The sequence below is a fragment of the Pan troglodytes genome, chromosome 9 (genome assembly GCF_028858775.2).
Source record: "Pan troglodytes isolate AG18354 chromosome 9, NHGRI_mPanTro3-v2.0_pri, whole genome shotgun sequence".
NCBI classification, from domain to species: domain Eukaryota; kingdom Metazoa; phylum Chordata; class Mammalia; order Primates; family Hominidae; genus Pan; species Pan troglodytes.
In genome coordinates, this window is record NC_072407.2 from 62,065,135 (window position 1) to 62,085,900 (window position 20,766).

General features: G+C 40.6%; 1 protein-coding gene across 1 annotated transcript; it reads right to left on the reverse strand.

The window, feature by feature from the left end:
• Positions 1-6,272: 6,272 nt before the first annotated feature.
• Positions 6,273-20,060, reverse strand: TCN1 (transcobalamin 1). The gene is made up of 9 exons (XM_016920955.2): positions 19,857-20,060; positions 17,374-17,553; positions 16,047-16,187; positions 14,999-15,154; positions 12,549-12,739; positions 9,335-9,524; positions 8,118-8,301; positions 6,668-6,786; positions 6,273-6,501 (listed from the first exon to the last, which is right to left on the reverse strand). Exons 1-9 carry the CDS (start codon positions 19,933-19,935, stop codon positions 6,440-6,442), a joined length of 1,302 nt encoding a protein of 433 aa, XP_016776444.1. The 5' UTR covers positions 19,936-20,060; the 3' UTR covers positions 6,273-6,439.
• Between the last annotated feature and the right edge of the window lie 706 nt (positions 20,061-20,766).

A 20,766-nucleotide genomic window follows, 5' to 3' on the forward strand; every position in this document is an offset into this window, starting at 1 on the left:
TTCTTTTAAATAGCCTTATGGTGGCTTCCTCACATCCTTCATGTCTCTGCTCAGAGGTAAGCTTTTAGAGACGCCTTCCCAGGCCACCCTACATAAGATCCTACATCCTCACCTCCACTGACACCCCTCATGCCCCTCGCCTGCTATAACTCATGCCCTCTGTTGCACTAAGTGTGTGGTTGTTTATCGTTTGTTTATCTCCCTACTAGAATGTCTGCTCCACGAGGGAGGGGCTTTGTCTCTTTGGCTCACTGCTCTATCCTTAGCCCTTACAACACTACCTAGCTCACAGTAGAAATAAAATACTTTTTGAATGAGTGAATTAATGAGCAAATGTAAGACATGGGTAATAAAGCATTTTTTCCCCCTTGGGAAACATGGGTGAGTTTTGTGAGATGAGAGCACAGGGTACATACTGGGGTGTGCTGGACAACTTCTAACATGGCCCTGTGTTTTCACCTCCCGGTATTCATGCCTTGTGTAGTCCTCTTCCCTAGAGTGTGGGCTGGCCTGGGGCCACATTCTATTATAATGAATATAATGCAGCAAAGGTGATGGGATGTGGTTGCAAAAGACCGATTTCCCTCTTGCTTGCCTTCTCTCTCTTGCCCTTCCTGCTCTCATGAAGGCAGCTGCCAAGTGTGAGCTGCCTCATGGAGAAGCCCACATATGGCCCCTGAGAGTAGCCTCCAGCCGATATTCAGGGAGAAAAGAACCCTTCCCCAGTGAGCTTTGAGATGAAGGCAGCCCCAGCTGACATCTTGATTGCAGCCCTGGGAGAGACCCTCCTAAGCCAGAGGACCCATGTAAACCCTCCCTGGACTCCTGACCCACAGAAACTGTGGGATAATAAATGTTGTCTTAGGCCCCTAAGTTTTAAAGTCACTTGTTATGCAGCAATATATATCCAATACATGGTACATGGTGGAAGATGAGGCTGGAAAGACAGTTGGCATCTACTTGGTGGACAGCCTTGCATGCTGTGTGAAGGAGTAGGAGGCAGAATAATGGCACTGCCCACACACCGCCAAATGCCCATGCCCTAATCCCTGGAACTTGTGAACATGTTACGTGGGTTATATGGCCAGGAAGAATTAAAGATGCACATGGAATTAAGGTGGCTAATGAGCTGACTTTAAGAGAGGAAGGTTAGCTTGGATCATCTGGGTGGGCTCAATGTCATCACGGAGGTCCTTGTTAGTGGCAGAGGAAGGCAAGAGCGTTAGAATCAGAAAAGCAAATGTGATGTTAGAGGCAGAAGTCAGAATGATGCAATTGCTGGCTTTGTAGGTGGACAGGGGCCATGAGCCATGCAACGTGGGCAGCCTCCAGAAGCTGGAAAAGGCAAGGAAATGGATTCTTCTTCACAAGCTCTGTTACTAGGGGAGCCCTACAGAAATAGCTGGGAGGGCTTCTTATTTTCTTAAACTGTTGTTTTCCCTTAGCCTTTTTTTTTTTTTTTTTTTAAGATTGTCCCTGTTCCTTTTTTTTCTTTTTTTTTTTTAATTATACTTTAAGTTTTAGGGTACATGTGCACAATGTGCAGGTTAGTTACATGTGTATACATGTGCCATGCTGGCATGCTGCACCCGTTAACTCATCATTTAGCATTAGGTATATCTCCTAATGCTATCCCTCCCCCCTCCCCCCACCCCACAACAGTCCCCAGAGTGTGATGTTCCCCTTCCTGTGTCCATGTGTTCTCATTGTTCAATTCCCATCTATGAGTGAGAACATGCGGTGTTTGGTTTTTTTGTCCTTGCAATAGTTTACTGAGAATGATGATTTCCAATTTCATCCATGTGCCTACAAAGGACATGAACTCATCATTTTTTATGGCTGCATAGTATTCCATGGTGTATATGTGCCACATTTTCTTAATCCAGTCTATCATTATTGGACACTTGGGTTGGTTCCAAGTCTTTGCTATTGTGAATAGTGCCACAATAAACATATGTGTGCATGTGTCTTTATAGCACCATGATTTATAGTCCTTTGGGTATATACCCAGTAATGGGATGTCCCCTTAGCCTTTTTATCTATAGATGCCACTGCTTAAAGAGCTCCAGATGGCCCAGGATGCTTCAGGAGCTTCATGATCCCTTGCCAAATACCAGAGGAAGATAAGACCTGCACCAGACCGGTGCAAACCAGAACCGGCAACCCCTAGTTACTTTTAGATCATTAACATATCATTATAATACTAGATTCCTCTCCCTTAAAAGAAAATTGCTGCCATTTTGTGTACATGCGAGGTATGAAGAAGTATGTCTGGGGACTGCGCCTGCGTGTTTGGAACTCCACCCTCGGCCTGCTTACATACCTCCCTGCCCCATGTCTAACTCTTGAAAATTTCCCTGCTTCCCATTGCTTAAGGAGAATGCGCCTTTAGAGCGAGAGCTCCCCTTCTCCATTCCCTGGCCAGTGAATATGACCCAATTGCTTTTGTCCAATTGCATGTTCCTTCTTTGTGACCCATACAAAGTAGGGAAAGAACTTGGTTTACTGGTGCCACCTCTAGAAGGAACACAGCTCCTTCGACACCTTGATTTTAGCCCAGTGAGACTCTGACTTCCAGAACTGTGAGATGATAAATTTGTCTTAAATAACAAAATTAGTGGTAATCTGTTACAGCAACAATAAGAATCTAATACAGGATTATAAGTACAGTATGGTGCTGACTTTGCATTCCAGAGCCTGCTCCTGATCGTCCTGAGATGATCCACACACCCTTGGCCTGCCAGCTCTTTAACCACTCACTTCCTTGTATTATAAATTACCATTTACAACCAGGGCTGCTGCAAGATTGATCGTGACACAATTGTTGCAGTTAGTAAATAATTCCCAGAACAGGAACCACACAGGCCATACATTTCTTAACAGGGATATTTTGACAGTCCTTGGTTAACTATTGACTGGGATGATGTGTTCATTTATTTCCTTGTTTCTCCTGTGCCTAATATTTTGGTATCAAAGCACCTAGACTCTCTCTGGACATAAGTGAGGTTTATTTGTGGTGATTATTCTTTGCTGTGGCAGCAAAAGGAAGTTTCTCTCTTCAGACTCAGTTCAGGTTCTGTAATAGTCTCAAGCTGTAGGAGCTTCTTGTAAGGCAAGTGTGGCCAATTAGGTTTCTTATTTTTATTTTTATTTTTATGTTTTTCTGAGATGGAGTCTGGCTGTGTTGCCCAGGCTGGGGTACAATGGTGTGATCTCAGCTCACTGCAACCTCTGCCTCCCGGGTTCAAGTGATTCTCCTGCCTCAGCCTCCTGAGTAGCTGGGATTACAATTGCCTGCCAATATGCCCAGCTAATTTTTGTATTTTTAGTAGAGATGGGGTTTCGCCATGTTGGCCAGGCTGGTCTCAAACTCTTAACCTCAGTTATCTGCCTGCCTTGGCCTCCCAAAGTACTGGGATTACAGGCATGAGCCACCACGCCTGTCCTCAGAACTAGGTTTCAAGGGCCGATGTTAGTGGAACCCTAAGGGAGTGTTATTTCATGTCTACTTCTGAGATTAAAGGCATTTATATCAGACAGCAATGTTACTTACTACATTATACTTTTTTTTTTTTTTTGAGACAGAGTCTAGCTCTGTTTCCCAGGCTGGAGTGCAGTGGTGCATTCTCGGCTCACTGCAGCCTCTGCCTCCCAGATTCAAGCGATTCTCCTGCCTTAGCCTCCCGAGTAGCTGGCACTACAGGCGCATGCCACCACACCTTGCTAATTTTTGCATTTTTAGTAGAGACGGGGTTTCACCATGTTGGCCAGGATAGTCTCGATCTCCTGACCTAGTGATCCACCTGCCTCAGCCTCCCAATGTGCTGGGATTACAGGCGTGAGCCACTGCGTCCGGCCTACATTATACTTTAAGACCTCTGGCTGGGAGAAACTAGGCTCTGTCTGTTAGAAATAAATGCTAGTAGTGCTAATTGCTAGTATGCAATTCTGACATTTTGCATATTTCTCACCTTAAACCAGTATCCTTCAATTTCACATAGCTTGTATAGGCTATAAACAGATCTGACAATTAACAGCACCAGGGATCCTGGAAGGGTAACATGCCTCCCAGGTTCTCTAATTTAGCTTTATTATTATTATTATTATTATTATTATTGTTATTATATTTTTAATTTTTGTGGGTACACAGTAGGTGTGTATATTTTCTAACTTAGCTTTAAAGATGAGACACAGACCCAAGGGATAGAATCCATTTCTGTCCACTCATGAGGGTCATGTGTTACACCCAGTTAATGAAGACCAGGGCAGAGTTGAACCTGAGCATCGAGTATCAATAGCAGAAAGCAGTATGTTGGAAGAGGGTTCAATCTCTGACTGTGAAGCAGTGTCACTGGTGAAGGAGAGGAAGCTAGGATGATTGTGAAGAAAACACAGGAGAAATGAGGAAGACATTGTTAAAATAATTCACCTGGCTGGGCGTGGTGGCTCACGCCTGTAATCCCAGCGCTTTAGGAGGCCAAGGTGGGTGGATCACCTGAGGTTAAGAGTTCAAGACCAGCCTGGCCAACATGGAGAAACCCCACCTCTACTAAAAATACAAAATTAGCTGGGCATGGTGGTGCATGCCTGTAATCCCAGCTACTCAGGAGGCCAAGGCAGGAGAATCACTTGAACCCAGGAGGCGGAGGTTGCGATGAGCCGAGATCACACCATTGCACTCCAGCCTGGGCAACAAGAGCGAAACTCTGTCTAAAAAAAATAATAAAATAAATAATAATTCAACTAATTCTACCTGAAGGCATTTTTCTTTTAAAAATTACTTTATTTTAAACTTTAAGTTCAGGTATACATGTGCAGGTTTGTTATGTAGATAAACCCATGACATGGGGGTTTGTTTTACAGATTATTTCATCACCCAGGCATTAAGCCTAGTATCCATTCGTTATTTTTCCTGATCTTCACCCTCCTCGCCACCCTCCACCCTCTCATAGGCCCCAGTGTGTGTTGTTCCCCTCTATGTGTCCATGTGTTCTCATCATTTAATTCCCACTTATAAGTGAGAATATGCAGTTTCCTGTGTTAGTTTGCTAAGGATAATGGCCTCTGGCTCCATCCATGTTCCTGCAAAGGATATGATCTCATTTTTTATGGCTGCATAGTATTCCATAGTGTATATGTACTGTGTTTTCTTTAAAAGTCTATCATTGATGGACATTTAGGTTGATTCCATATTTTTGCTATTGTGAATAGTGCTGCAATACACATACACGTGGTTTATATTAGATTTAGATGTAGAATGATTTATAGTCCTTTGGGTATATACCCAGTAATGAGATTGCTGGGTTGAATGGTAGTTCTGTTTTTAGCTCTTTGAGCAATCTCCACACTGCTTTCCCCAGTGGTTGAACTAATTTACACTCCTACCAACAGCGTATGTGTTTCTTTTTCTCCATAACCTCACCAGCATCTGTTATTTTCTGACTTTTTAATAGTAGCCATTGTGACTGGTGTGGCATGGTGTCTCATTGTGGTTTTTATTTGCAGGAAATTACTTTAAATGGGTTACTTTACACTTTACATAAAGTACCTTTTGTCCTTTGGTATCTTAAGTGTCCTTCTAGTTTCTGACTGTACTGCATGTAGCCCAGGTACTCAGTATAAGTACAAGCTCATGCTGCCTTGATGTGATTCAACTTTTTTCCTTTAAGACGTGACTTCTTAGCATGACAAAAATTGATTAGAAAAATAAAAAAGGAAAAAAGTGAATTCTGTGGAAATGAACATGATAAGTGACTTTTTTGCATATGTATTTTGATGACATGAATATTGGGGTGATTTTATGGGGAAATAAAGGGAAAATAAATGTAAGAGAAGAATAAGTGGGACCCAAGGGAGACATCTGGAGGCAGGGGATGAGATTGTTTCTCAAACTACGGGCAGACCTTTTATGTATATGCCTCACGTTTCCCCCTTTCTTCTGAGCAACATGTTTTTTTTACCCACTACCTGTATGAAATCAGTGTGACCAATGGGCTCCTCTCTTGCATCTGGGCCTCAGAGAGCTCAGTCTTTCACAGACTTTCTGCTTGATCTCATTGGTTGTTGCTGCAACATTAGACCTAGAACCTTATCCCCATTTTACCCAGTTGCCCAATGCCACTGAGATAGTTAGTAGGAGAACCTTGAGTAGAACTCCGCTTATTAGACATGTGGTCTCATTTCTTTTCACTTCAGTTCTTCCTTAGGTGGACTTTCCTCTAATACATTTTAAAATCCTTTCAGAATGAACTAATTAGAACATGCTCTTTTTGTATAGTTGTTAATCTTTCAACAACTTTTGTTGAACATGTAGAGAGAGAAGGGGAGGTTATTAACTCTCCTGCTCGTACTGGGATAAATGAAGAAGAAGGCATAAGGACAATAAACATGGAACTCCACTGCAAATGGATTTTATGCAGCTGAGGAAAGTTTGGGCTTATTAGTATTTGCTCCAGCGAACCTCCAAGTTTTCTCCATTGCGGACGACGTAACTACCAGCTCCTGAAAAGGAAGAAGAAAGAGAACTGGGTCAAATGATTTGGCCACTAAATCACCAAATAATGGATGTCATCTCTACTAACCCCTTGGCCCAATCCCCACAGAGGCTCACACCCCTCTCCATTTGGGCATTTTTAGCATGGGTCTTTTTGGCATGTCTCTCCCTTACCTTGGCTCAGTGGTTTGCCTCCACTCAGAAGTTCCCAGTAGGTTCTGTCGTTATCGTTGGCACATAGGCCCTGAATACAGGTGATATAGGGCCCCCATGAGCGCTCCTCCATTGTGAAACTGTGGGTGACAGCAAGTAGGTTACTGGAACTTAGAATTGTCAAAGGAAACCAACAATAGGCATTTCTCAAACTTTAATGTACCTGAGAATCACTTGATGACATTATAAAAAATGCAGATTTCCTGGCCCTATCCATAGATATTTTTATTTTTAGATATGAGCTGGGGATCAGGAATCTGCATGCTTTATAAACACTCCAGCTGATTCTAATGCAGGCACTCCACACTCCATGCTAAATTAGAGAAATGATGCTCATGGTTTCTGCTCTCCCCACCTGCCATGGTAGATACTTTTCAGATAACAGCTTCAACCTTCCACCCCAAGATAGTAACTGCTAAAGATACTGATTCAGTAGAAGAACATATGATCCTCATGTGCTAGAGCCACCATAAGTTACTGAGTTTTCCCTTAGAAAAGAGGAACAGGAAAGGATAATTTGGTATTTCATATTGTGTTTATTAAAAAGTGACAGGTCAGTATCTGTTTTATATTCCGTAGTCATTTTTGTACCTCCCTTAAAGCCCTTGAGGGTAGCCTTTATAATGTATATTATATTATTATTCTGATTTTCTTTATAGCATCCTACACTATGTTGTTAGATATGATAAATAACTGTCAACTAGAGTTAAGGAGCCAAATAAGTCATACTTTTCAGAGGCAAAGCCATTATTTGAATTTTAATACTTGACCTCCTTGACCAGTTACTTTAGTTTGGGGATCTATGAATTTTCTGAAAGCGAGGGCAGGGAGAAGCTTCAGGGTATCTGTGAAACCCTCAGTTGAAATGCTAAATTTGGCAGTGGCTCATGCCTGTAATCCTAGCACTTTGGGAGGCTGAGGTGGGCAGATCTCTTGAGCCCAGGAATTCAAGACCAGCCTGTGCAACATAGTAAGATGCTGTCTGTAAAATAAATAAATAAACAAATGCCAATTTTTGTGTGTATGTTCATTTTTTTCCTGGATGAACATTCATTACATTCACTTGATTTTCAAAGGGGTCAGTGATTCAAAAAGAGTTAAGAACCACTGTTCTAGATCTCAAATGTTTGACTTTAGAAGTTACATTTATTGCAAGAATTTTACTGAAATAAGAGAGAGCCCTGAGATTCATTAATTTATTTAGCGAACATTAATTTACTACCTAGTATGTGCAAGAAGATGAAATACCTCACCTCCTATTTTAAACTCCTGCTGTGAGATGTAGATGGACAGCAAAGCTACTGACCCAGAAGCATTTTAAATATACTTTGTATTTAGGTGCAAATGCATTCTTACTGCATCTTTAGAAATGACAGCAAACATCTTAACCTTAGCTTAGGTACAGACCTACCCAAATATAGTATCATTCATTTTCTGGGCTTTCTCCATCACACTGAGGAAGACAGAACCATTTAGCACAGTGACATTGGTGAAATATGTTTCATTGATTCTCACAGAGTAATTGACGGAGATATATGATTGTGAGTCAGGAGGTGTCACAGTTATAGGCTCATCAGCGGAGATGTTGAAGTTACCTGGCAGAGACAGAAAAGCCCAGAGCAATATTCAGAAAAATAAAAATGATATTAGAGTTTGCAGACCTACTCAACCCCTATCCAAGGACTCCTTGCCTTTATGCAGACATGGATTTACTATAAGGAGCAATTATCATCACTCAAGGGGCAAATTTCTCATATAACTAAAGCGGAAACTAAGACCCAAACTCACCAGCTTGTGAATGTTGGCACTTGGCTCAACTCCCAGCTGTTTAAGCAATTCAGTTGCTCTAACTTCTGTTTCTCACAGAGGATCCTGATTTTTTTTTTCTTTTTTTGCCTTGGTACAGCATACAATAATGCTTGTCTTTTCTCCTTTTTATTGCTTAACGTTTATTGAAAACATATGAATTGCCAGGCACTATACTAATCATTTTACATGGATTGTCTCATTCAATCTTTACAAAAACCTATGTTAGGTACTGTCCTTGTTCCCAACTTTTACATTAGAAAACTGAAGCTTAGAGGTTAAACATTTTGTCCAAGTTTCCTAAACCTGTGAGTGGCTGAACCAGGAATGGACAGAGATATAAGACAATGTCTCCTTTCCTTCTACCTGGTTGCAAGGTCATTTTTTGAATAAGTAATGCATGCTACAATTTTCGAATACTGGCATGTCACTTCCACACAGATGTCTCATTTCCCTAAGGGATCACTCACTGTGCAAAGTCAGAGTCACGGTACCAATCCTCCATACTTTATTTAGGATGAGAATGATGCTCAGATCCTTCTATATCCAACAGTCAGAAAATACACCTTTGGAGATAGACATTATTTAATCAGGTCTGCCTTGTTAATGTTTGAACTAAGAAGGACATCTAGCACTCAGTTAAGAACAAATCCTCAGGTGACTGTAATCCCTGGTAACATGATGAAAACTGAATTCTCTCTGGCAACTGTTATGTTTTGGAGGTTTATCTGGTCACTTTTGGTTTCAAAGGACACCTGAATCTCACATGCTTTGGGTGCTATGGTGAAAAGCGAAACAGTGTGCTTTCTTTAATGCTTATACCTGAAGCAGAGACGCAAGAAGAGTCTTTGTTAATATCCAAGAAGGTCTTTCCCATCAGGGCAGGTAAGACCTGGGCTGCAGCGTTTGGATTACTGAATGCTCCTTGAGAAATTTCCGTGAGCACTGTATTCAGAGTTTGTTGGCAATTCCAGTCATTTTCATTATAATAGTCTGATGATACAAAGAGGGCCTAATGAGGCAGGGTGGGGTGGGGGGGTGATGAGAGATAAAGAGAGACAGAGAGAGAATATGAGACACTTCAAATAAGGGGGAAGCCTTATCTATAACTATATATATAACTAATTCAGTATTAATTGAACATTGACTACCTAGGAAGCACCTCAGATAACTCAGTTATCTTTCTTGTTATCCAGAAGCTTATAAACTAGTTTGGGCAGGGAGGTTGGAACTGCTTAATAACACAAGCTATAATAGTTCCAATGAAGGCAGACTTTGCCACATTCATTTCTGTATCCCAGTGCTGGGAAATACCTGTCATATAGGAGACACTCAATAAATATTAACAAACTAATGTAAAAGGAGATGCCAGAGGAATGCCCTAAGGGATGCATCTAGTGGGATGCCTCTTTCAAAAGAGGAGAGGAGCTCACAAACATTTAATGAAGCTAAAAAAAAAAAAAAGCTTCCTGGAGAAGGTGGTATTTGAGTTAGGCCTTGGAGAGTAGGATAGAGCACTCAAGAGGAACAACATGAACAAAGGTGTTAGGTAGGAATGGCCAGGACATGACCTGGCAATGATGAGAGTATCTGCATTTTAGCAAAGTTTCTCAGGGGATTCCTCCTGGTTTAGGAGAACTGATGTATGGGGAACATTGGAGGCAACTGTGGAAAAACAGGCTGGAGAAGGAAGTTGGGCTAGACTAGTAGATGCTTGAATTTTATGATGAGATGTCTGACCTCATTTGATTGACAACGATGAGGAGGTGTCTGACATTATTTGATTCACAGTAGGGAGTCTAATAGTTCATTAAACAGAAACTCTCCTGGCAGCAGAATGTAAGCTTGATTGAAGGGGCAGAATTGTGAGGTAGTAAAAGTTAGGAGGGCATTGGGGTAAGCAAGACAGGAACTAAGGTGGGTCGGACTTGAACATGCTGCTCTGTAGTTTCCCAGGGATGGACAGTTCCTGTTTTCATCTTTTCTTGGAGGTTCTTAAGCTAACCAAGTTGTCCACAAGCATTTGTGGGATATTAAGAAAAAAGAAAAACTGGTCATAGTACATTTCCTCTTAAGACACGTCAATAAATGTTATTCACATACATAACAATAAATTAAATGTTATTAATATTTAAAAATACCCAACAATGTGTTGTAGGCAATTAGCTCTTGATCCTACTGTGAATTTGTATCACCTGTAGGGCTTTTAAACCAGAGCAAGGCCCAGGTTCCACCTCTAAATTTCTGTACTACCTGGCTGGTGTGGGCCTGGGTATTAGTGTTTTCTAAGAGCTCCTTCAGGTGATTCAAATATGCAATGAAAATGGGAAAGCAGTTTATATTCAGTTCAAACTTAGTAAGGCAATCAACAACATAAATAGTAACAACAACAATACAGATAACCTTATGACTGGACCCGTGCTTACACTTCCAGCCTCCTGTTATGTTTCCCAAGGACTCTGTGCTGGTCGTGCCGAACACCTTGACCTTAAAATGCCTAACATTCTTTTGTGCTTTTGGGTCTTTGTCCTCACTGTCGTCTCTCCCTTGAAAGTCCTCTAGCCCTGAGTCAGCCTGGAAAATATCTATTCATACTGATGATGCAGTAAAGTTTTTTTTTTTTTCTGTAAACCTTCCTTGATCGCTTCTTATATCATCCCCTTAGAGTTTGTAAATCAATGGCTGAATGAATGCAGGAATAAAGTCTCAGACCTCAAAGAGCGTATGCACGACAGTGTAGGTGCTGAGTGTGAGTTTTGAGAACAACAGCCCAGGTCCCATCCCAATCTACACCACTTTCTGGTTTTGTGAGATTAGTTAGATTACTGACACAGTTACTGTGACTCATGCTCCTAGTTTAGGAAATGGAGGTAATGGGGTAGTTTGCTCTTATCAGCGGGGGATACATTCCAAGACCTACAGTGGATGCCTGAAACCATGGATAGTACTGAGCCTTAAATATACTATGTTTTTTCCCTATACATCCACACGTATAATAAAGTTCAGTTTATAAATTAGGCACAGTAGGAGATTAACAACAGCAATAATCAAATAGAACAATTATAATAATATATTACAGCACCATTGCTCTTGTGCTTTGGGGCCATTATTAAGTAAATACGGGTTACTTGAACACACGCACTTCAATGTTGGGACAGTTGATCTGATAACCGGCTACTAAGTGATTAACAAGCATAGACAAAGGGATGAGTCACTTCCTGGGTGGAACAGAGCGGGAAGGTGCAAGATTTTATCACACTACTCAGAATTATGCACAATTTAAAACTTATGCGTTGTTTATTTCTGAAATTTTCCGTTTAATATTTTCAAGCCTCAGTTGACTTTGGGTGACTGAAACTGTGGAAAGTGAAACTGTGGATAATGGGGGGACTACTGTGTGTGTGAAAGTGTAAACTACGTGTGATAGAACAAGAAAGTAGATTGTAGTAGACTCTAGAGTTTCTTAGAGAAATTGTAGTTAGGAAAAGCTTCCTAGAAGCATTGGCTATGGGGAAGTAAAGCTGAAGATGAGAAGAGTACATGTCAGGGAGGGGAAGGGAATCGTATGAGCAAAATCAAAGTTAGTATAGGAAACGCAGAATGGATAATAAGGTCTTAGGAGGCCAATAAGAAAGGAAAAAGATACTGGCTGGGCGCAGTGGCCCACGCCTGTAATCCCAGCACTTTGGGAGGCCAAGGTGAGTGGATCACCTGAGGTCAGGAGTTCGAGACCGGCCTGGCCAACATGGTGAAACTCTGTCTCTACTAAAAATAGAAAAAATTAGCCGGGCGTGGTGGTGGGTGCCTGTAATCCCAGCTACTCAGGAGGCTGAGGCAGGTGTAATCCCAGCTACTCAGGAGGCTGAGGCAGGAGAATCGCTTGAACTCGGGAGGCGGAGGTCACAGTGAGCTGAGCTCGCACCATTGCAACTCCAGCCTGGGCAACAAGAGCGAAGCTCCATCTTAAAAAAAAAAATTACTGCTTTCTTCCAGAGAAGACTCCCTTCTCTGCCTCCTGTTTCACCCTCTGACTTACCTGCATGGCTTCTCCTGTGCTAAATGTGTTTCCAATGAGACCATTTTCTTTTTTCTCAGACAGAATCTTTTCTACCAGTGACTTTGTATAAATACTGATGTTCTTTAAACTGCCTTCATCTGCTTTGACCTGCCCATTTATTAGACTCTTCTTCACACAGGTCAGAGCCAGGACAGCCATTGCACCAGTATCTGTCAGGAAACAAAACATTGTTGATAGGCGACCAACCATCTCAGTTTGTCCTGGGCCGAGAGGTTTCCTGGGATGTGAGACTTTCAGTGCTAAAAGAAAAACAGATCTAGAAAAACTGGGATGGTTGGTCATGCTAATTGGTGAAGAAAGATTTCAAGATACAGCAATCATCTCTCCAGCACTAACCACTCAAATATTTAAAGATTTCTTCCCAATGTTCAGTTGCCATGTACTCCATAGTTCATACCTCATACTGTAGTGCGATGGGTCTCCCACTTAAGGTTACTTAAGGGAGATGCACCTCACTAGTGGCCACCATGGCCAGTTTATTTTTCCCAGTGATAATGTACTCTGGCCACCTTTAGCTCATATACTAGCATTGTATATTTTGGTACTTATGACACCGTGTCCTGTGTTGTTCAGCTATTTCTGCTATAGTTCATCTTGACTTAAAGCCAAGCTCCTGGAGGATTAGAGAGTGGTGTCTTGTATGTGTGTGTATGTGTGTCTGCAATCATATGTAAAGAAGTACTTGACATAGGGTCAATGCTCAGCTGAACATATTTAAAAAGAAAATTCAAGATGCATGCTGAAAGAGAAAAAGGGAAGTGCCCTGCAAAGATATGTCTGCTGCCTGAACTGTCTGAAGCCCAGGCCATGGAGCCCAGCTGAGGAACAGGTGTCTTTGAGAATCCAAACATCCTGGAAAGCATCTAAGACCTCGCCAAGGAAAAGAGACCCATCACACACACATAGCAGGTAAAAAGCCAGGAAATTAGCTTAAAAGCAGTTTAGGGTGGGATGTAGCACGAATCTCTAAAACTCTCTTGCTGCTGTCTGGAGTGTTTTTTGTTTGTTTGTTTTTTGGTTTTTGGTTTTTTTTGAGACGGAGTCTCGCTCTTGCTGCCCAGGCTGGAGTGCTGTGGTCCGATCTCACTGCGAACTCTGCCTCCTGGGTTCCAGTGATTCTCCTGCCTCAGCCTCCTGAGTAGCTGGGATTACAGGAGTGAGCCACCACGCCCAGCTAATTTTGTATTTTTAGTAGAGATGGGGTTTCACCATGTTGGCGAGGCTGGTCTTGAACTCCCGACCTCAGGTGATCCACCCGCCTCGGCCTCCCAAAGTGCTGGGATAACAGGTGTGAGCCACTGCACCCTGCCTTTTTTTTTTTTTAATACAATTCTGGGTTTCTTTTTTTACACATATTTTGGTCATAAAACACCTATGGATTTGTAGGTGCATACACATGGACAGTATTTCACTTTTACATCTTGGTTGCTCTCATCTTTTCCATCTTTCTCTAATCTTTTAGCCATGTTGGCTGAGGGATTGAGAAAACCTAAGAGGCTGCATCAAATAAACTATGTCTTTGTAAGGCTCTCAAGGGTTTCATTAGACTGATTAGAAAATAGTACTTTACAGAGTTGTTGCCCAGTAAACCTCTTTACAAAAGAGGATGAGGCAAGAGACTGGAAGAAGGAAAGATAAGGACTCGTTTTCTGGCTTGATACTTGGTGTCTCCTGTGTTCTTTAGCATGGGACCTTTCCTCTCTCATGGGAAAAGAAGTCTGAGAAATCTCACATTCTCCTTACTATCCAGAAATACTACATGGTGATTTGCTTTGAACTTCAATTTGAACTTTGAATTTGGAGAAAGATGAACTTGTATATCTGGATCCATAGAGGCTAAGCACCTATACTAACTGTCTAAAGACTTCTTTATGGATATTAAGGCTGACACAGTGGGAAATTTCTGGTTCATTTCCCAAGGTGAATATACGATCTATTGATTAAAATATTGGACTTTGTCACTGGAGAGGTGGTATTGTTCAAGACTCTCGAGGTATCCAAATTGTCCCAATAAACTAGAGAAAGAGACAGTGTTAAGATAAACGAATTCCATTGCATTTCCCTTTTCTAAAACTTACCCTTTCTAAAATATTTCATGTGGATATTCTCATGCTTTATCCTCATTTTACAAATGGAAAAATTAAGATCAAGAGTTAACATTCATTGTTTATATAACCCAAAGAAGAGCTGGAGCAGAAACCGGGTATTTCTACTATACCACACATCTAGAAAGAAGCTTAAATGCCATCCATCATCCATTCTTCTCAAAAAGAAAATTCCCTTTTGAGGGGACAGAGCAAAGAGGGTAGAAAATAAAATCCAGGTACTTACTGGTAGAAAAACTGAAAGAGCAAGACCTACTGGTGACCATGTCCTCTGTACCAAGGGAATTGGGCTTAGTAACTCACCTACTGAGAACTGGCTACCAAAATAATAGTTTTTATTTTCAGGAGTGAAGTGGTTGACAACTTCGGCGGTTGAGTAGTTCCCATTGAACAGACACAAGGCCAAAACGTCCAGGCTGAGCTGGTAGTAGTTAGTCAGGGGAGTGCCATTGTGTGCTTCTAGAAAAGAGAAGAAATACCTCCCTTAATCATGGAAGTGGTAATGGAGTATGCATTTTCCATCTATTCCTACTTACTCTATTTTAATTTCTTTACATTTAAGGAAAGGTGGCTAATAGAAGGGGGAGGTCACCCATAGAATCAGAAAACCTGAGAAATGTGAGGGCTTTTAAGGGCCACTAAATTCCGCTCAATTTCTTTCATTTTATAACTGAGGGGACACAGTCTTAAAGAGATTAAGATGCTATCTAGATATTCAGATGGTTACAGAGTTAGGGCCAGAATACAGGTTTTCAACCTCCAAGCCTCTTGCGTTTTCAGTAGTAAGGTGTTGAAACTGTAAGTAGAAACCTAGGTTAGAGGCCATCTCAAAGGAAAATGGACTTACTGAAAAATAGAATAAATATTGGGTGGGAACTGAAATAAAAACAGTGCACCTCACTAGTGGCCACCATGGCCGGTTGATTTTTCCCAGTGATAATGTACTCTGTCCACCTTTAGCTCATATACTAGCATTGTATATTTTGGTACTTATGACACTGTGTCCTGTATTGTTCAGCTATTTCTGGTGTAATTCATCATTTGACTTAAAGCCAAGCTCCTGGATGATTAGAGAATGGTGACTTGTGTGTGTGCACACGTGTGTGTGTGTGTGTGTGTGTCTGCCATCATATGAAAAGTAGTACTTGACATAGGGTCAACGCTCAGCTGAACATATTTAAAAAGAAAATTCAAGATGCATACTGAAAGAGAAAAAGGGAAGTGCCCTGCAAAGACATAGTGAGATGAACGGGATGAAGAGAAGGAAAGAGTGGAGGGAAACTTCATATAGTTTTGAATCAGTGGAGGAGAAGACAAGGTTGTCTAGGGTCTCTAAATATTTAATTCTTACCCATATTTTCAATTTCTGCTTGGAATTTATTTTCTAGCTTGTCGATCAGGTGGTAATCATATATTAAGTTTTCCTCAGCGTTACGACATACTCCCAAAGCCAGTATAATCAAGGCAAGCTCTCCCGAGCTTACATCTGACACTGAAAAGAAAAGTATTCAAGCTTAACAAGGTACAGGCTTGTGATTTTTTGGGCCTCCTGATTTCCTTGAGACTTATATTGCCTATCACTTTTTTCTTCTGTTGCGCTCTATACAGTCTTGTGTCGCTTAATGATAGGGATAAATTCTGAGAAACTGGTTGTTAAGCGATTTTGTCATTGTGCAAACATCACAGAGTGTACTTACACAACCTAGATGGTATAGTTGACTACACACCTAGGCTATAGGGTACAGCTTGTTGCTCTCAGGCTAAAAACCAGTATAGCATGTTACTGTCCTGAATACTATAGGCAATTGTAGCCCAATAGTATTTGTGTATCTAAACATATCCGAGCACAGAAAAGGTACAATAAAAATACACTATTAAAATCTTGTGGGACCACCGTCATATATATTCATCATTATGTGATGCATTCCTGTATGAATATTTGATTCCCCTCTTCTTTATCCTCAAAGCAGAGCCTTTTAGAGCAGTACTGTATAAATGCAAACTAAATCTTGGTCTTTTCCATAAAAATCACCGAATCGTTATGGAATCATACAATCCTTATGAAAGTGAAAAAAGAGGAAAAATAGATAAACAACAAGATCTTGGGGGTTTTTTTCTCTTTGTGGTACCAGCTTGCTAGGATAGTAATTCTTGATTTTTAATGTTCTGCCTTTTAGAGTATCCAAACTCTCAGGATTCTCATAATTCTTATAATAATATTATGAGGTAGGTAAGAGTGGCTTCTTTTCCCCTTATACTAACTAGAAAACTGAGGCTCAGTATTAACATGACTGGTTCAAGGCCCACCCATACCTAGTCCAAATCTGGATTGTTCCATGGTTGCCTTTCCATCACCAGCTTTCTTAGTTATGATCTGTATTCCCATGTGGTTGTGAACTAAGCTAGCTTATATAACAGCATTAATGGATAAGAATCCATAGCTTTTGTTTGTGGCTTCTTGAAGAAAAGTGGTTTTTAAGACCAAAAGAAGCAAGACCTAGCTCTAGGGTGAGTGGCATGGGATTGTATTTTGGGCATGTTTCTGTTACCTCAAGTTTGGTACCATTAGAAGGGATGTAGCAGGGATACTTTGGATGTATAATTTTTAGGATTAGTTGCAGATAATCTTTAAATAGGTAGATTTTTTTCTAAATCTTCCAGAAAATACAGAAACTTACATCTGCTTTTCACATTGTATTTGATTTGTTGGATCATCTTTTGCATCAGGGTTTGGATCTGGATTCCAACAAGTTTGAGGGACAACACAACACTGACAGCTCTGGTTCCCCTGTTATAGTTTGACTGGATCATTGTATTCAACAGAGGTTTTAGGCGGATGTAGTTTTCTTCACTTACCTCTGTGGCAGAGAAGGAAGGAAATAAGAAACACATACTCAGAAAATAGTAAGACTTGCAGCAGGGGTTATATAAAAATATTTAGTAACAGATATGGCACAGACCTAGACCAATCCAGTGGCTGCAGAGTGTTGGTGGAATAATACAAAGGTGGGTCTTGAACCCACCCCCATGCCAGACATTACTCCTTTAACAACCAACATGAAAATGTTTTAATATTTTAACAACTGGTGCAGACTTATCATTGTGTACTGGCAGACTCCTGCCTGGGAAATCTAGCATCATTCCCTAATTTTGTATATGAAGCTTAGATAGATTGTCCTTAAAGAAACTTCCATAATTGGAGGCTGAGCTGAAACTAGACTACATGTCTTCTGACTCTCAGTAAGCAGGACTTTCTACTTCCTGGATTCAGTTCTTTCCTTCTCCATTTTCTAAATCAATTGGGTTAATGTTGAGAAAATGCAGGTAATAATTCTATGTTATACTGGTGATTGACCCCAAAACTTTATTGTCTGATTGCCCAGCTGGCTGGGCATCGAGATCATTATTTAGCATTATGCAGCCTGTGAAAAACTCCCCAGTTTTAGCCTACAATATGCCCCAATTCCAGAGATGGAGGGAAGTCACATTATACTGTGGAAGTAGGAGAATCCATAGCTCCCAAGGAAATAGAGGAGAATAAAAAGATTTACTATTTATTTAAACACAGGACACTTTCTCAATGTATTTTTCCATAATCTTGAGGAGTAGCCCCAAATCCTACACATCTCCAGATTATCTAATGGATTAGTGGGAGAGTGAGAAGAACATGAGGTTTGGATTCAGATTTTGGCCACATTCTGTGCTCCTTAACTTATGACTGTGGATAATAACTTATGTAACTTGTTTTACTCTTAGTTTTCTCATTTAAAAATTGTGGCTGTTAACACTTACCTTACAGATATTGGACAAGAAACCACCGAATAAACTGTAAAATGCTGCACATACTATTATTTCCAGCTCAACTGGAGTTTTTATCACTATACTTGAGAATCAAGGAAATGTAATTTCTCTTGCCCAGTTTTCTTTACTTTAAAAGAATGAGTCAAGAAGATCTGAATAGAGTGATTGTAGAAAGGTCATGATTTGTTGCAGACACAATGGAACAATTGTGAGTCAGTTCTCTGAGATTTTGTGGAACCATCCAGCTCAGCAGATTTTCTGGCCCTGAAACAGACTTTTTAGTTCCTGGTCAACAATTCAAATCAGCTTCCTTGAGTCTCAAAGATAAATTTAATTATTATCATTATTATTTAAAATGAATTGAAAGCTAAAACCTATATAGCCATCCCCTATTCTTAGGATCCAACAAGGGAAATGTCAGGCCAAGAAGAAAAATCAGAGTCAGAAGAGTCTATGCTTTAGCCTGTATGTATACAAGCCTGTCTTCTGTGGTGTTCTCTTCTTACTGGTTAGAGAGCACAGATAGTACCACCTAGTAATCTTTGGACTGGTTTGAAGCTCAATTTCAGAGTAAAGTCTCACAAAAGAGAAGTCATGCACTTGAGAACTGCACCAGAATTCATGAGATAATTTGCTTCAATAGTCTCCCCTCATTATCCTTTATTTATGAATGAAGCTAAAGAAATTCAGAAATGTTGGGTCATTCAATAACTAAGGGATCAAACTAAACCTGAATTTAGTTTTCCCTTCTCTTACTTTAATGTTCTTTTACAGAACCACACAATCTCTGGGATCAACACCCATGCAAGAGATGATGGAACTTTATCCCATGTGTCCTGGGAAAGAGTTGAAGGAAGGTGGACATGCAACTTGGAACATCTAAACTCACTCATGACAAGACAGCAGTCATCACTATTTGAAAGAGATTATTATTTTTTTCTATGTAGTTTCAAGGGGTTAACCCAAAAATCATGCATTGAATTTCAGGAAAAAAAGATTGCATATCAAGGCCAAAAGATAACTTTCCATGATCTAGAAAAGTTTCTGGGAGCATAAATTTTCTGTCATTGAAAATTCACATGAATAGAGAGTTACTTGGTAGGGATGCTGTGCTAGAGAGGATCTGAGCATAGAAAGAGCAGTTAGGCAAGTGAATACACAATCTATAATTCCTCTTACAACAACATGCATTGTGAGACTTTCCTCACCATCTCCTGCCACCCTTTTCATCATTCATGGAGTCCAACCACATACGAAACTGGAATGGGATCTTTTCTCAGGTAACTCTACATAGAGTCTCTTGTCAACAGTTTTCAGTAGACTATCACTCTAGAGTAATTTTAGCTCAAAGTTTACTCACCACAAATCTCGCATAGTTGGCTTGGAATAAAAGAAAACAGTAAGAGCCCCACTAGGGGCAGCTGGTGTGACTGTCTCATCTCTCCAACAGTGTACCAGAATGTTGACGAATTGGCTGGCTATTTATTAAGTGATGGGCAGAAGGTAATGAGAGCTCCTCCTTCAGGTTGCCTCAGCCTCTTTTCACTCAAGCAAATATTGAGCAATGTCAGGAGGTGTGGTCAAGTGTATTTGTCCATGTGATGTAATAAATAAGGAAGAAGACTTGAAGGATGTGGTTAGGGAGAATAAGGCAATAACTTTCCTTTGTCTCCTGTCCTAAACCTTCAGGTTCATATCTATTATTTGCCTTCCGTGCAGTGAAGATATATTAGGCAAATGACTGTTTCCTGTAATCTTTCCTTTTTTTTCCGTTTCACTTTATGTTTGATGTTTCCTGATAAAGTAGATTTGATCATGCAAACACATACAACATATAAAAATGGAAGTAAAAGAAGACATCCAAATGGGAAGCAGGCATATGAAAAGGTGCTTGAAAAGGTGCTTAACATCATTGATCATCAGATAAATGGAAATCAAAGCTACAATGAGATATCCTCTCATCTCAGTTAAAAATGGCTTTATTCAAAACACAGGCAATAACAAATGCTGGCAAGGATGTAGAGAAAAGGGAAGCCTTGTACACTGTTGGTGGGAATGTAAATTAGTACAATCACTATGGAGAACAGTTTGGAGGTTCCTCAAAAAACTAAACATAGAGCTACCATATGATCCAGCAATCCCACTGCTGGCTATATACCCAAAAGAAAGAAGACCAGTATATTGAACAGATATCTGCACTCCCATGTTTGTTGCAGCACTGTTTACAATAACCAAGATTTGGAAGCAAGCTAAATGTCTATCAACAGATA

Coding starts and splice junctions, on each gene's coding strand:
- TCN1 (XM_016920955.2), bottom strand. CDS start 19,935: ATGAGACAGTCACACCAGCTGCCCCTAGTGGGGCTCTTACTGTTTTCT. Junction 16,188..17,373: donor ATACAATGTGAAAAGCAGAT/GTAAGTTTCTGT, acceptor TTTTCTTTTCAG/TGTCAGATGTAAGCTCGGGA. Junction 6,787..8,117: donor ATGAATGATACTATATTTGG/GTAGGTCTGTAC, acceptor TGTCACCCACAG/TTTCACAATGGAGGAGCGCT.